General features: G+C 46.1%; 1 protein-coding gene across 1 annotated transcript; it reads right to left on the minus strand.

Moving 5' to 3' along the window:
• Window positions 1–8,675: 8,675 nt before the first annotated feature.
• LOC149404010 (uncharacterized) lies at window positions 8,676–9,492 on the minus strand. Its single transcript, XM_089603922.1, has 2 exons — window positions 9,076–9,492; window positions 8,676–9,029 (listed from the first exon to the last, which is right to left on the minus strand). The coding sequence occupies exons 1-2, from the start codon at window positions 9,490–9,492 to the stop codon at window positions 8,676–8,678; spliced, it is 771 nt and encodes a 256-aa protein (XP_089460048.1).
• Window positions 9,493–14,630: the final 5,138 nt, after the last annotated feature.

Here is a 14,630-nt window from a genome sequence, read left to right on the forward strand (position 1 = left end):
GGATGCAACCCGTTGACGATCAACTACCTTTCGGCGTGCGAGGCATGGAGTCGTGCGAGAGCGTCGCCAAAGGATGTATACCTGTTAGCCTCCCGAGTTTCTTCTGTACTCGTAGAGGAGAGTAGAAATTATAACAATTCATAACAAAGCTTTAAGGTAAAATATAATCCCATTATCGCGTCAAAGAAATCAAAATTACATCCTTTGGCCATTGGGCTTATTCAAACTCGAAATTGTCACTGAACAAAATTGGAAATAAAACAAAAAAACATAAAGAGTCGAGAGCGAGCTTTATTGGTAGTATTGCCTCAGATGCTCAGCGTTCCATGGGTGAGTGAACACGAGCCCTTCTAGGTTCTCGAGCTTGTACGTGCTACCGTGTATGGCTCGGTGCACACGATACGTGCCTTCCCAGGTGGGTCCCAAGACTCCCGCCCATTGCACCTTGGTGTTTTGGAACACCCTTTTGAGGACGAGGCTTCCGTCGGTGAACTTCCGAAGCTTGACCTTGAAGTTGTAGTACTTCACGACCTTTCTCTTCTGCGCGGCAAGGCGGGTTAGTGTGTCTGCCCTCTTCTAGTCTATGAGGTCCAGTTTGAGCCTCATTGCTTCGTCATTGGCGGTTTCTTCAAATTCATCGATGTGGAAAGTCGGGAGTTTGGTCTCGACGGGTACCACGGCCTCGACACCGAATGCGAGTGCGAACGGGGTTTCACCGGTTGCGTTCCGCATGGTCGTCCGGTATGCCCACAATACCGTAGGAAGCTCTTTGGCCCATGCCCTATTTCTTTCATCTAACTTCTCCGCCTCGACTTGGCCATTGGCTTGAGGATGACGGGGGGAGGAGAAGGTCTTGTTGATGCCCAACTGCTCGCATATGTCGCAGACATGCGCGTTGTCGAATTGTTTCCCATTGTCGGTCACAATCGATGCGGGGATCTCGAAGCGGCAGACGATGTTCTTCAATATGAAACTAGTCGTGTTCACCTCTGTGATCTTTGCCAATGGTTCTGCCTCCACCCATTTCATGAAGTAATCGATAGCCACGATTGCGTGTTTGCATTTCCGCGGGGCCGTAGGTAGCTCGCTGATGAGGTCGATTACCCATTTCGCGAAGGGTCGAGGTACAACGATCGGATATAGCGGCGCCAGTGCCTGGCGCGGGACATGGGCGAACCTTTGGCACTTGTCGACCTTTTGGCCCAATCATGGGAGTCCTTTTTCAAGGTTGGCCAGAAGTACCCGAGCCTTAGGAGTTTCACAGTCAAAGACTGTCCGGCAGCATGGTTCCCGTACAGCCCCTCGTGTACCTTGCGGAGCGCGCTTTTCGCTTCGACCTCGTTTAAGAATCAGAGGAGAGGCATCGAGTACCCTCTCTTGAATAGGGTGTCCCTTCTCATCGTGTATTTGGAAGTCAAGCTTCTCAGCTTTCTCGCTTCCTCCTTGCTTTCGGGGACGACTCCTCGCTTGAGGTACTCTACGAGTGGCGTCATTCATGATGGGGGTTGCACTTCGTCAATCACCCCTACGTCGCTTCTCGAGACGTAGGGTCGGGTCAACACTTCTATCGGGACATTGCTTTCTCCCTCTTCGTCTATCCCTAACGCAAGGCATGCCAGGGCATCGGCCTCGATGTTCGCCGTGCGGTGAACTTGGACTATCTCGAACCATGACATGGCTTCCAGGTTCTTCTGAGTCTTGGACAGATATGCGATCAAGCTCAGCTCCTTGGCTGCGTAGTCGCCCTTCACCTAGTTCACGATTAGTTTTGAGCCACAATGGATACGAAGGTTCCGCATTTCTAGCTTGTTTTCCAACTCCAAGCCAACGATTAGAGCTTCGTACTCCACCTCGTTGTTGGAGGCCTTGAACTCTAATCGCAAAGTGTACCTCAATTTTTCCCTATTGGGGTTCGTGAGTACGACGCCGACGCCAGCCCCCCTGGCATTTGATGCATCATCCACGTGCAAGTCCCAGACCGGCCCTATCGGGTCATTGGTCCTTTTCTTCGACGACCCGTTGTGGTCGTTCTCCTTGTCTTCCTTGTCTCCCTTGTTTCCATCTATTGAGGGCGTGCCGGTGAATTCCGCCACAAAGTCGTCGAGGGCCTGGCCTTTGATAGTGGTACTTGGTTGAAACTCGACGCCGTACCCTCCCAGCTCTTGAGACCATATGGCCATTCGTGACGAGGTTCCTCTTTGTAGAGCCTTCTCGATGGGATGTCCACTGCGCACCACGATCGGATGTGCTTGAAAGTAAGGGCGCAATTTTCTCGCACTCATGACAAGGGCGAGGGACGATCTTTCAATTTCCGGGTATCGAGTCTTGGCGTCGAGGAGCGCCTTACTAACGTAGTAAACCGGCCATTGGACCTTGGCTTCCTCGCGTATCAGGACCGCGCTCATGGCCCTGTTGGAAACCACGAGATAGACATACAAGGTCTCACCGTCTTTCGGTTTTGCGAGGAACAGAGGGGAGCTGAAGTAGGTCTTCATTTCGTGGAACGCCTTTTCACACTCCTCTGTCTACATGAACCCGTCACTCTTTTTCAATGCCTTAAAGAATGGTTGGCACCTGTCGGTGGCCTTGGACACGAATCGCTTTAGGGCGGCGATGCTTCCAGTCAAACTTTGTACATCTTTAACCTTCTGTGGGGACCTCATTTCCAAGATCGCCTTGATTTTTTCGGGATTAGCCTCGAGCCCATGGTGGCTCACCATGTAGCCCAGGAATTTTCCAGACTCAACCCCGTAAGCGCACTTGTTGGGATTGTGCTTCATTTTGTAGCGCCGCAGGATCGTGAACATCTCCCTGATGTCTCGGACAATATCGTGGGCTTTGAGACTTTTGACTAACATGTCGTCCACATAGACCTCCATTGTTTTTCTAATCTGGTTGGCAAACATTCGATTTACCAACCTTTGGTACGTAGCACCCGCGTTTTTTAGGCCAAAAGGCATGACCTTGTAGCAGTATAGTTCGCGGTTCGTAACAAAGGTGGTCTTGATTTGATCCAGCTCGTGCTTGCGGATCTGATTGTACCCCGAATAGGCATCCATGAAGCTTAGCAGTGTTTTCAATGGTGCCCACAAGAAGAGTTGTAGTGTGTATTTATGTACATATGATGTCATATAGTCTCATGAAGACTCTTGCTTGTAATTTCTTATTCATTAATAAAAAGTTGAAACATTCATTCAATCTTCATTTTTTGAAGCTTTATCATAAAACCTTAGTCTTTAGTCCATAAACAAACTAAACAATTTACGAAGAGACAAATGTAGATTTGCATGAACAAACTCTTCGTAGTTTGCTTAAGACTTGGTCATATCAGTCTAGAAAGGATTAAGAGACTTGTGAGGGACGGTCCACTCCAAGCCTCTGCAATAGGTTCCCTACCTACTTGTGAATCCTGCATAGATGGAAAAATGACTAAGCGACCTTTCTCCGTTAAGGGTCGAAGAGCCACTGAGTTGCTGGAACTAGTACATTCTGATGTATGTGGTCCGCTCAGCCAACAGGCACGTGGAGGATACGAATACTTCGTTACCTTCACCGATGATTACTCGCGATATGGTTTTGTCTATTTGCTCAAACACAAATCCGAGACCTTTAACGTATTTAAGGTCTTTAGGGCTTTAGTGGAAAAGCAAACTCGCAAAGTGATCAAAACTCTTCGATCTGATCGAGGTGGTGAGTATATGTCTGGAGAGTTCGATGACTTTCTTAAAGAAGAAGGTATCGCTTCTAAGCTTACCGCACCTGGTACACCTCAACAAAACGGAGTGTCAGAGAGAAGAAACCGAACTCTTATGGAGATGGTTAGATCAATGATGAGCTACTCATCACTACCTCTTTCCTTTTGGGGTTATGCCCTCGAAACAACCGCTTACATTCTGAACCAAGTTCCGTCTAAAACGGTTCCTGGTACTCCTTATGAAAGATGGACTGGCCGTAAAGTAAGTTTGGGTTTCATCCGAATTTGGGGTTGCCATGCACATGTGCTAAAGCAAAAGACTAGCAAGTTGGCTAGTAGGTCAGAATTGTGCCTGTTTGTGGGATATCCAAAGGAAACCAAGGGTTTCATCTTCTATACTCCCGAGGACGATAAGACTTTCGTTAGCACGAATGCTCGTTTCCTTGAGGAGGACTTTATGAAGGATGCAAAACCTAGAAGCAAAATTGTGCTTGAAGAAAAGTTGGGTGAGGAAGCTTCTACCTCATCTGTAAGAACTTTTCTTACCCCAACTGAAACACAACCTAACTCATTAGAATCTCGTCAAGTAGTACTTAGACGTAGTGGGAGGGCTACTCAAAAGCCTGACAAGTACATGACTTATGGAGACTCTCTTGTAGCCGTCTATGACATGGATGATCCTGTTTCCCATAGCCAAGCGATGGCTTGTTCTGAATAAAACCTTTGGCTTGACGCCATGAAAGTTGAAATGCACTCGATGTATGTCAACAAAGTCTGGAAACTTGTAGACCTTCCTGAAGGGATTAAACCCGTAGGGTGTAAGTGGATATACAAGAAGAAAAGGGGTCCTGATGGGAACGTCGAGACGTTCAAAGCACGACTTGTGGCGAAGGGTTATACCGAACAAGAAGGGATTGACTATGAAGAAACCTTCTCGCCAGTCGCGATGCTTAAATCCATCCGCATACTCCTATCCATAGCTTCAGCTCTCGACGATGAGATCTGGCAAATTGAAGTCAAGACAGCCTTCCTGAATGGCAATCTTGACGAGCACATTTACATGGCTCAACCAGACGGTTTCATGGAAGAAGGTCAAGAGACCAAGGTTTGTGAGTTACTTAAGTCCATTTATGGACTAAAGCAAGCATCTAGGTCATGGAATATTAGATTCGATGAAACTGTAAAGAGCTTCGGCTTTGAACAGTCAATAGATGAGCCTTGTGTTTACAAATTAATACACGAAGGCAAAGTTGTGTTTCTGGTGCTATATGTCGATGATATACTACTCATTGGTAATGACGTGGGTAAGTTATCTGAGGTTAAGGTCTGGCTGGCAAAGCAATTCGATATGAAGGATCTAGGAGAAGCCTCGTACTTTCTGGGAATCCAAATCTTTCGAGATAGGAAAAACCGGACCCTGTCGCTCTCTCAAGCATCTTATATTGATAAGGTAATGGATCGCTTCTCGATGCAAGACTCCAAGAAGGGCCAAACACCACCCTTTAGGCATGGAGTCTCACTCTCTAAGGAAGCCTCATGTATGCTATGCTATGCACTAGACCTGACATGTATGCTATGCTTTGCACTAGACCTGACATCTGTTTCGCCGTTGGCGTAGTTAGCCGTTTCCAATCCAACCCTGGACCCGAGCACTGGATTGCTGTTAAGCATGTTCTTAAGTATCTTCGAAGAACTAGGAACTTGATGCTTACATACTCAGGTACTGACCTGACTATGACGGGATATACCGACTCCGATTTTCAAGCGGATAAGGATTCCAGGAAATACACTTCGGGATCTGTGTTCATCCTTAATGGTGGAGCTGTTGTGTGGAGGAGTATTAAGCAATCTTGCATTGCTGACTCCACCATGGAAGCAGAATATATGGCTGCTTGTGATGCATCCAAAGAGGCTGTATGGCTTAGAAAATTCCTTAAGTATTTGGAAGTTGTTCCAAACGTCGACGAGCCCATGACCCTTTATTGTGATAATAGTGGGGCTGTCGCTAACTCAAAGTAACCTCGAAGCCATAAGCGCTCTAAGCATATTGAGAGGAAATACCATTTGATTCGAGAGATCGCGCAGCGCGGAGACGTGGAGGTGAAGTAGATCTCTGGCAGATCCATTCACCAAGGCCTTACCGAACAAGGTCTTCGACCAACATCGAGAGGGATTAGACATGAACTACTACACACATCTTCTTTGAGTCAAGTGGGAGTTTGTTGTCAATGGTGCCCACAAGAAGACTTGTAGTGTGTATTTATGTACATATGATGTCATATAGTCTCATGAAGACTCTTGCTTGTAATTGCTTATTCATTAATAAAAAGTTGAAACATTCATTCAATCTTCCTTTTTTGAAGCTTTATGATAAAACCTTAGTCTTTAGTCCATAAACAAACTAAACAACTTACGAAGAGACAAATGTAGATTTGCATGAACAAACTCTTCGTAGTTTGCTTAAAACGATATATTCCCAATCTAAGTGTCAAAGGGCTATTGAGAGTTGGAGACTCTATAGTTCTTCTAGGTATCTTCCGAAGGTACTGAATTGACCAGTGCACTTCTAGAGATAAGATAAGAACAAACCATTTAACCTCTTATGTCTCGAAGTCACTATGTATGAATTGCATCGTGCTTACCTTAATCCTGAAATGAGACATGTCATTTCACACCTTAGTATTCTCATTTGAGAAAGTCAGAGTTCGGACTCACTATGTGATCCGAACAAGGCCTATTGGTGAAGTACTAAGTTGTGAGAATGTCATGAGTAACTTTGTGAAGTTCTCATAGATATGGAATTCATGTACAAGATTGCTGAAATGCAATGTATATCACCTCATGCTTTGTTCCTTGGAGTGTGAATAAATGAACTGGCCAGTGTCCAAATTGAGTCTTGACTCTTTTGGATGAAACAATGTGACTTGTTAGCTCCTCGTCAATACATTGTTTCTAACTTATTCACAAGCGACAAATGAGTTGAGGAAATAACAGCTAGAAGGGTAAAATCGTAATTTTGTAAATCCCGACTAGCTGATGATATTCAAGAAGGGTAAACACTGATAATATTCTGTGGATCCACTCATTACAATTAGGTTGAATTCTTGAGTAGAAAATAAATTCATTTGAACCGAGAGATTTTCAGTGTCAACTCTTTAGTGGAGTCAGTTGACATTAAGCTAAACTTGGAAAAGGTTTTTGAACTTTTGAGTCCAAGTGTTTAGCTCAAGCTTTATTCATTTGGATCCATGAGGTCACTGTCACAAATCATATCGAGTAGGAATAGTTACACTAGAAGCTAAGTCAAAACAAGAACGAGACAAGTTTTACGAAAATTGTCAAAATGGTATTTGTGTCCTTTTGGACATAGGACAAAATGGATGTCAATAAACTTTTTGACAAGGTCATTTGATGACAAATGAAACTTAAAACACTCAGCCATTAATAGTTTATTGGGCCTTGAGGATTAATTTCATTTCATAGAATTTTACTTGAAAATTCTTAATGGGCTTTTCTTATGTTGTCATGAACAAATGAAGAAACATCTAGAAGCTCCTTCTAGAAGCTCAAATTTCGTCCAACCCAAGGAAAATAAGGCTGAATTTCGTTCATGCCATAGTGGGAAAGAGAGTTTATTTTGTGCATTAATGTATGAAGATACTTGCCAAAAGAAAAAAGAGGAAACAAATTTCCTCTAGAAGGAAAGTGCAATTTCGGCCAACTAAGAGAGAAAGCAAATGAGGAAACAAATCCAAAGGCTTCTAGAAGCTCATTTGCACGTGCAAGGGGTATGAGGAAACTACCTTTTGAAGGTAATCCTCCTCCTATAAATACCCCACCTCATTTCTCTCATTTCATTCATTCCACATAAGTTAGAGATTGAGAGCTTCTCTCGCTAGACCTTATGGCCGATCCTATTTCTCTCTCTCTAGTTATTTTTGGTTTTTGTTTTGGCACCTAGGTCCACAATTGACCTAGTGTTTTAGCTCTTCGACTCTAAGACTTGCTCTTGAGTCGTCGTGTTTAAAAGTGCCCACACACTAATTCCTTTCTTTCTCGAGTGATTCTTGTGATAGAAACTTTCATGGTTGCTCGAGTTCCCGAGGAAAGAAGAGAGACGTGCTGCGAGGGGAAACAAACGTTTCAACCTTCCAAAGGCTTCTCAACGTTCAAGCTTCTAAAAAGGTTAGTAAACATTTATGCTCATAATAGTTTTTATTTACATGTGCTTGCTCTTTGTCTAGGTTAGTAAAATCGTTTTACTTGTCAAAAGAAGATTTTTTTAAAATTCCGCCGCTTACCGAAGCGTTAAACTTTTTCTTAAACCCTGCATCAATTCCAACAAGCAGCTCATGGCTCACCTTGTCATCCACGAGTTGCTCAATTCTCGGGAGAGGAAAGTTGTCCTTCGGGCAGGCCTTGTTGAGATCTTTGTAATCGATGCAGATCCGCCACTTACCATTTGGCTTTTTCACCATGACGACATTGGACACCCACTTGGGGTGTTCCGCCTCCCTAATGAACTTGGTGGCGAGAAGTTTATCAACTTCTTCACCAATGGCTTGGTATCTCTCCCCACTGAATTTCCGTCTCGGTTGGACACGTTCGTTCATCTTTTGTCATCATTGAGGCGGTGGACCATTATCTCGGGGTCGATCCCCAGCATGTCCGCGTGTGTCCACGCGAAGATGTCCTTGAACTCGCAGAGAAAGGCCGCAAGTTTGAGTCGGATCTCGGTCAGGAGCTGGGTGCCTACCTTGACTACTTGGTCAGGCTTGGCGTCGTCCAGCATAACGGGAACGAGGTCATCCGGTGTCTCCTCCTTCCGACGCTCGACATCGTCCCTTTGGTCCAACTCCTCGAAGGTGCCTCCTTCCTCGATCCTTCTAGATGTAGCACATTCTCGCCATCGATTGGTCTCCCAACATTATGGCGATTCCCTTCTCGGTCGGGAATTTCATCATCAAATGGTAGGTGGAAGTTATGGCTTCAGCCGGTTGAGAGTTGGGCGTCCTATGATTATGTTGTAAGCGGACGGCTGATCCACAACTAGGAAAGACACAATGTGGGTGACCTCAATTCCCCCAGGAGTCCCGAAGGTAACTGGGAAGTCGATGGTGCCCTCTGTCATGACCCTCTCTCCGGAGAACCCGAAGAGTGGGGTCAAGATTGGGGTCGGTCTCAGCCCGGTCAGATTCATCCTGTCCAAGGCTGATTTGAAAATGTTGTCGATCGAGCTGTCGTTGTCAATCGGGATCCTCCGGATGAGGTTGTTAGCGACTGGGGCCGAGACAACTATCGCATCATTGTGCAGGAGGAGCACTCGCACTACCTCCTGGTTGGTGAAGGGACCTCGTATGTGTGGTTGATATGATAGGCACTCTTCCCCTGAGAGACTTCTCGAACTCGGGTCCTCCCATGATCGAGCCCACAACGTCCATTTGTGATCTCTCCGGTTCATTGTTCACCGTTCGGTCAGTAACGATCACCGTCGTCTGATCCTTCCTTTCTTGCCGTGGGCGTTCTCTGCCCACTGCGGCTATCCCGATCGTTCTGAGGACGTTTTCCTTTAGCTCCCTGTCTTGGATAAGGGCTTCGATTTGATGTTTGAGCTGGTAGTACTCAGACGTCAGGTGCCCGTGATCTTGGTGGTATTCACAAAACTTGCTTCGATCCGGCTTCGCTCTTGCGGTACAAAGCCAGGATCCGCTCTTGCGGAGTGTTGAGAGGGGTGAATGCTGAGAACTTTCGAAAGCTGTCAACATGCGAGGGCCTTGGCCCGGGGAGGGAGCGACCATTAGGGGCCCGGCCTCCCTTATTTCTCCTCTTTCGAGGGTCGGGATGATCCCCATCCTGATCGTCACGATGCCGACCGCCTTGTCCCCCAGCTTTCCGGCCATCTCGTCCATCGAGGTAGTCCTCGATCCTCATGTAAGTGTAGGCTCTCGACATGAGCTCCGCCATGTCCATTGGGACCTTTCCTACAATAGACTTGAGGAAGTCGCTTGTGCGAGCTCCCTCCGTGATTGCCGTGATGGCATCCTTATCGTTGAATCCTTCGACCTTGTGGGATTCTTCAGTGAATCGAGCTAGATAGTGCCTCAAGGTCTCATCTCTCCCTTGTCGGATGGACAAGAGGTACGTCTTTGATTTCTTCTGTGCCACTAGAGTGGCAAACCGAGCGAGGAAGGCCTATCACAAGTCTCGGAAGGAAGAAATGCTCCCCAGCCTTAGGCTTCAAAACCGTTCGAATCCTAACCCGGTGAGGGTCAGGCTGAATGCTTGGCACAGGGTGGCGTCCGACTGTCCTTGCATTGACATCTACGTCTCGTAATGTTGGATGTCGAAGTTTGGGTCCGTCCGTCCATCGTAAGGAGGGATGGACGGTAGCTTAAAATTCCCTACACATGGCTGCGCAAGGATTTGAGCGGCGAAGGGATAGTATGATTCCTCGATCCTGCCGTATGGCCTTTATCCTCCCGATTTCCTCATATCGATGATCTGATTTTAGAGGCTTTGGATCATCGTCACCACGTCAAGCCCATTGGATGGGCCGACCACCGGGGCCATGGGAGTCACCTGTTGGCATTCATTGGACGCTTGGTCCCCGGCGTTGGCCTGAGGTCGGCCAAGATTGGTGGCAGGGAGCGCGTCCCTTCGGGAGTTGAGCCTTTGACAGAGGTCCTCTCCTCAGGAGTTCATCTGAGCCATCAAACGTTCCCTCAGGTCCCCCGCTTTGTGCTTGGCGGGTCGAGGCAACCCTTGGTCGGGTCGCCCGGTTAGCATCTCGGCTGTCGGCCCCATCATCTCCGGGGGCGGCTCTCTCCCCAGCGGGTGGCCATGTCCGGCCGCCTCTTGAGACCGAGGGGGCGAACCCCCGAGCATAGGAGTGCGAGCACTGGCGCGCCGGCGGGGCTGGCCCGACCGTGGCATCCCTCGTCCTTTCGGACCAAGAGCATACGAGGCTAGACTCCTCCTCGTAGTCGGGGTCAGAGTCCCCATGACTGGGACCACCCTCGACATCGTAGCCGAGAAGGTCGGCGATAAGCGTACTGTCTACGCCGCGACGGCTTCGGGGTCGGCCGCCGGGTCTTGGGGTTGGCTCTCGTTATCACGAGGCTGCCCTCCTAAGCAGTCTGCGAGGTTTCGGAGGCCGTACCTCGATCCAGTCGCTCGGGTACCCGCAGAAGTGGTCGGAACTTGACTCATCTTTTCGACAGTCGTAAAGATTGCAAGAAAAGAGGTTGGAAGGGAGAGCGTCGCCAAGGTTGGGAGGTCTCCTCCTTCTAGCGCCAAAATGTTGTCGCTCATTTTGAGACAAGTATTTAGGAGCCCAAAGTGGTCAGACACAAGGCCAACCCAAGTGGTCTCGCTTCGGCTCGAGCGTATCGGACTCGGTATCCCAAGTCGTCCCTTAGCTATCAGTGATGCTTGCCTCGTTCGTCGTTGGTCCTGCAAGCGAAGGAAATGATGAACTACAAAGGGGAAACAGGGGGGATGCCTCTGTTTACCTCTTCGACGCTCAACATTAGTAGGATTGAGGTGGAGTATAGAGGGTTTAGTGTTTAGAGGGCCGAAGCTTGAGAGAAACGAGTGAAGTACAAGTTCAGCAGCGTTTTAGTATTCAATTTCGGATTACCTGTCTCGAGGGGTCGAGCCTCGTATTTATAGGCGACCAAGGAGAATTTGGAGGCCCCTTGGCTGATTAACGACCCAGGACCGGCCGAGTGACGACCCAGGGGCGGTCAATGGCCGAGTGACGACCTTGGGCTGGCCATTGGCCGAGTGACGGCCCAGGGCCGTCCATCGGCTGAGTGACGGCCCTGGGCCGGCCGAGTGATGACCCAGGGCCGGCCATCGGCTAAATGACGGCCTTGGGCCGGCCACTGGCCGAGTGACGGCCCTGGGCCGGCCGAGTGACGACCCAGAGCCGGCCATCGGCCGAATGACGGCTCTGGACCGGCCACTGGCCGAATGACGGCCCTGGGTTAGCCATTGGCTGAGTCACAGCCCAGGGCCGGCCGAGTGATGACCCAGAGCCGGCCATCGGACGAGTGACGGCCCTGGGCCGGCCATTGGAGGAGTGACGGCCCAGGGCTGACCGAGTGGCGTCCATGGGTTGGCCATCAGCCGAGTAACGGCCCTTGGCCGGCCATGCACCGAGGGGAGGCCAGGGCCGGCCGTAGCCGCTCTCGCTGTCACTTCATCGGGTCGGGACGGGCTGGTAACAATAATTTATTCAAATCGAAAGCGTTATTTCTTATAGACTAAGATTTATCAAACATTCATCAATCCAAAGTCTCTATATCAAACTGAATCACATGTGCGGCATCTGTGCTTGGGCGGTGAACTTTAACTGGTCGATGATAGATTCATGCTTGGGTAGCTGAATTTGAAATCATATATGTGGAGCACAAGTGAAGGTTGATCACTTAGTGGGAGTATTCTACACTTGTGGTAAGTGTACGACCGGGACATGTCTTGGTTGTAGATGTGTCATTTAAGGACCGTTACGACACACTAACCAAGGTCGCTAATGATGGTCACAGTGAGACTTGATCTAAATCCTGAAGTGATCACGGACACTGGATCATGTTACCGCGCTTTTTGACTCATTCGCTAAAAGGTCACTATCATGCTAATCATAGATTATGTCTTTGCAGTTTCGGAACATGGCTCGAGTGGGAAGTGATTTACAGATATGGAATCCAGCCTTCCTGAAAGAAGGTAAATGTTCTCTCACCTAAGGGTTGATTCCAGAACCGATAGATTGCGCGCACTTCAGAAGTATGAACGTTCGGAAGAATCTTTCGATGGGGAAGCAACAATGCTTAAGGCTTATAAGTCTCAAGAAAAGTATAACGGAATAACTAAATTTTCTCGACATGTGTTGAACCTAGAGGATCTTGATCATGAACTGACTATATTAGTGGAAACTCGTCACAAAGAGTAAATATAATTCTAGTTTAAAGAAGGGTTCAGTCTTGGCTTACATATTGGAGTATTTTCCCAAGATTAAACGAATTGATGGAAAAAGAGAAAGGACTTTTTTGACTTTTTCATATGATTTGTTAAGCTTTTATTACTATGTCCATAGTCCCCGATTCGGCTGTGATAAAGACTGATAAGAACTCTCTGGTAATAATGAATAAGCAGCATTCATTCGGAAATTTTTCTATTTGCCGAATTAAATATTTATTGTGGAATTAATTATTTATTGTTTGATCAAGTAAATAATTAATTGAACCTGGAGGATCTTGAACAAGAACTGGCTATATTGGCGGACACTCGTCACGATGAGTAAATACAATTCTAGTATAAAGAATGGTTCAGTCTTGGCTTACATAGTGGAGCACTTGACCAATGAGGTAGGCGCCTAAATTAGGGTATTAATTACCTAATATTCTCTCTTTAATTAGTTGCTAGATTTGTGGTAACTAATTAAATAAGAGAGAGAATAATAATGGTAGAGATATTCTCTCTCCATTAAATGAGGAAATAAGATATTGTCCTCATTATTCTCAAATATTTGGATTCCTTAAATATCCTAGATTATGATCTTATGGATGAGAGAAAAAGTATGATTTGTAGTCAAGATCCAGTCGTTCATGCTTAACTACAAAATATGAAAGAATAAAGGAGAATTAAATATCTCTAGGATCTTCCTAGAATATCTCCTTTCTACCACTATAAATAGAAGTCTAAGAGAAAGCAAAAATGACATAATTGCTTTAGCAAGAATTTCGACCAACTCACCTAGGTGTTGACGAAAATTCTCTCTCTCCCTCTCCCTTGGAATTCCGTGATTCCATTCCCATACGATCTGATGTCATAAATCAAAGTCGTAGTGAGATTTAGAGTGTGCCCACCCTTTCTTCCTATTCGTATCGGAAATTACATTTCGGAAGACTACAGTATCATCTTCTGAGTGCCATATGACGAGAGTACTAAAGCCATTCCCGGTGATCAGATTGTGGAAGATAAAGCTTGAAGAAGGAGTTGGAGGACCTCGGAACGAAAGCTTGAAGTGAAGATTCTGTAGCTAAGGAGAAACCCGTAAGTTTTTCCTAATGATTCTTTTGTTTAAATCGGTTGCTTGATATTGCTCTCATGCTTATATTAATTAAAGCAAATCTAGATCTTGTTAAATATAATCAATATTAACTAGCTCCTGTTAGTTTAATTAATTTTCCGCATGGTTATATGGGTGCATAATCACCAACATGAACGTGTAGGATTTTGGTCACGTACTAACTATATCAGTGGATGCTCTTACGATACGAAATATAATTCTAGTAATAAGAAGAGTGCAGTCTTGGATTATTTTGTGGAGCATCCCCAAGATTAACGAACCGATTGAAAAAGAGAAAGGACCGTTTCGTTTTTTTAATCGGATTTGTTTGAGCTTCTGTTACTAGGTCATGTTGTCAATAGTGCCCACAAGAAGAGTTGTAGTCTTTACTTATGTATATTTGATGTAATAAAGTCACACGAAGACTCTTGCTTGTAATTGCGTATTTATTAATAAAAGTTGAAACGTTTATTCATTCTTCCTTCTCTTAAGTTTTATGATAAAACCTTAGTCTTTAGTCCATAAACCAACCTAACAATATATGAAGAGACAAATGTAGATTTGCATGAACAAACTCTTCATGGTTTGCTTAAAACAATATATTCGCAATCTAAGGATCAAAGGACTATTGATCTCAGTACGATTGTTAGGAGAATCTATGATGTCTGGTTATGGGACATTGAGAGTTGGAGACTGTATAGTTCTTCTAGGTATCTTCCGAAGGTACTGAATTGACCAGTGCACTTCTAGAGACAAGATAAGAACAAACCATTTAACCTCTTATGTCTCGAAGTCACTACGTATGAATTGCATCATGCTTACCTCAATCCTGAAATAAGACATGCCAGTTCATTGCTTACGTAT

This window comes from Urtica dioica, chromosome 2, assembly GCF_054948205.1.
Source record: "Urtica dioica subsp. dioica isolate 48M chromosome 2, U.dioica_male_clone48M_v1_H2, whole genome shotgun sequence".
Classification (NCBI taxonomy): domain Eukaryota; kingdom Viridiplantae; phylum Streptophyta; class Magnoliopsida; order Rosales; family Urticaceae; genus Urtica; species Urtica dioica.

What these genes read in the sequence shown, in the direction of transcription:
- LOC149404010 (XM_089603922.1), bottom strand. Translation starts at nt 9,492, where the DNA reads ATGGTCGCTCCCTCCCCGGGCCAAGGCCCTCGCATGTTGACAGCTTTC. An exon ending in AGAAGTCTCTCAGGGGAAGA is followed by an intron (nt 9,030 to 9,075) that starts GTGCCTATCATA and finishes TTCACCAACCAG; the next exon opens with GAGGTAGTGCGAGTGCTCCT.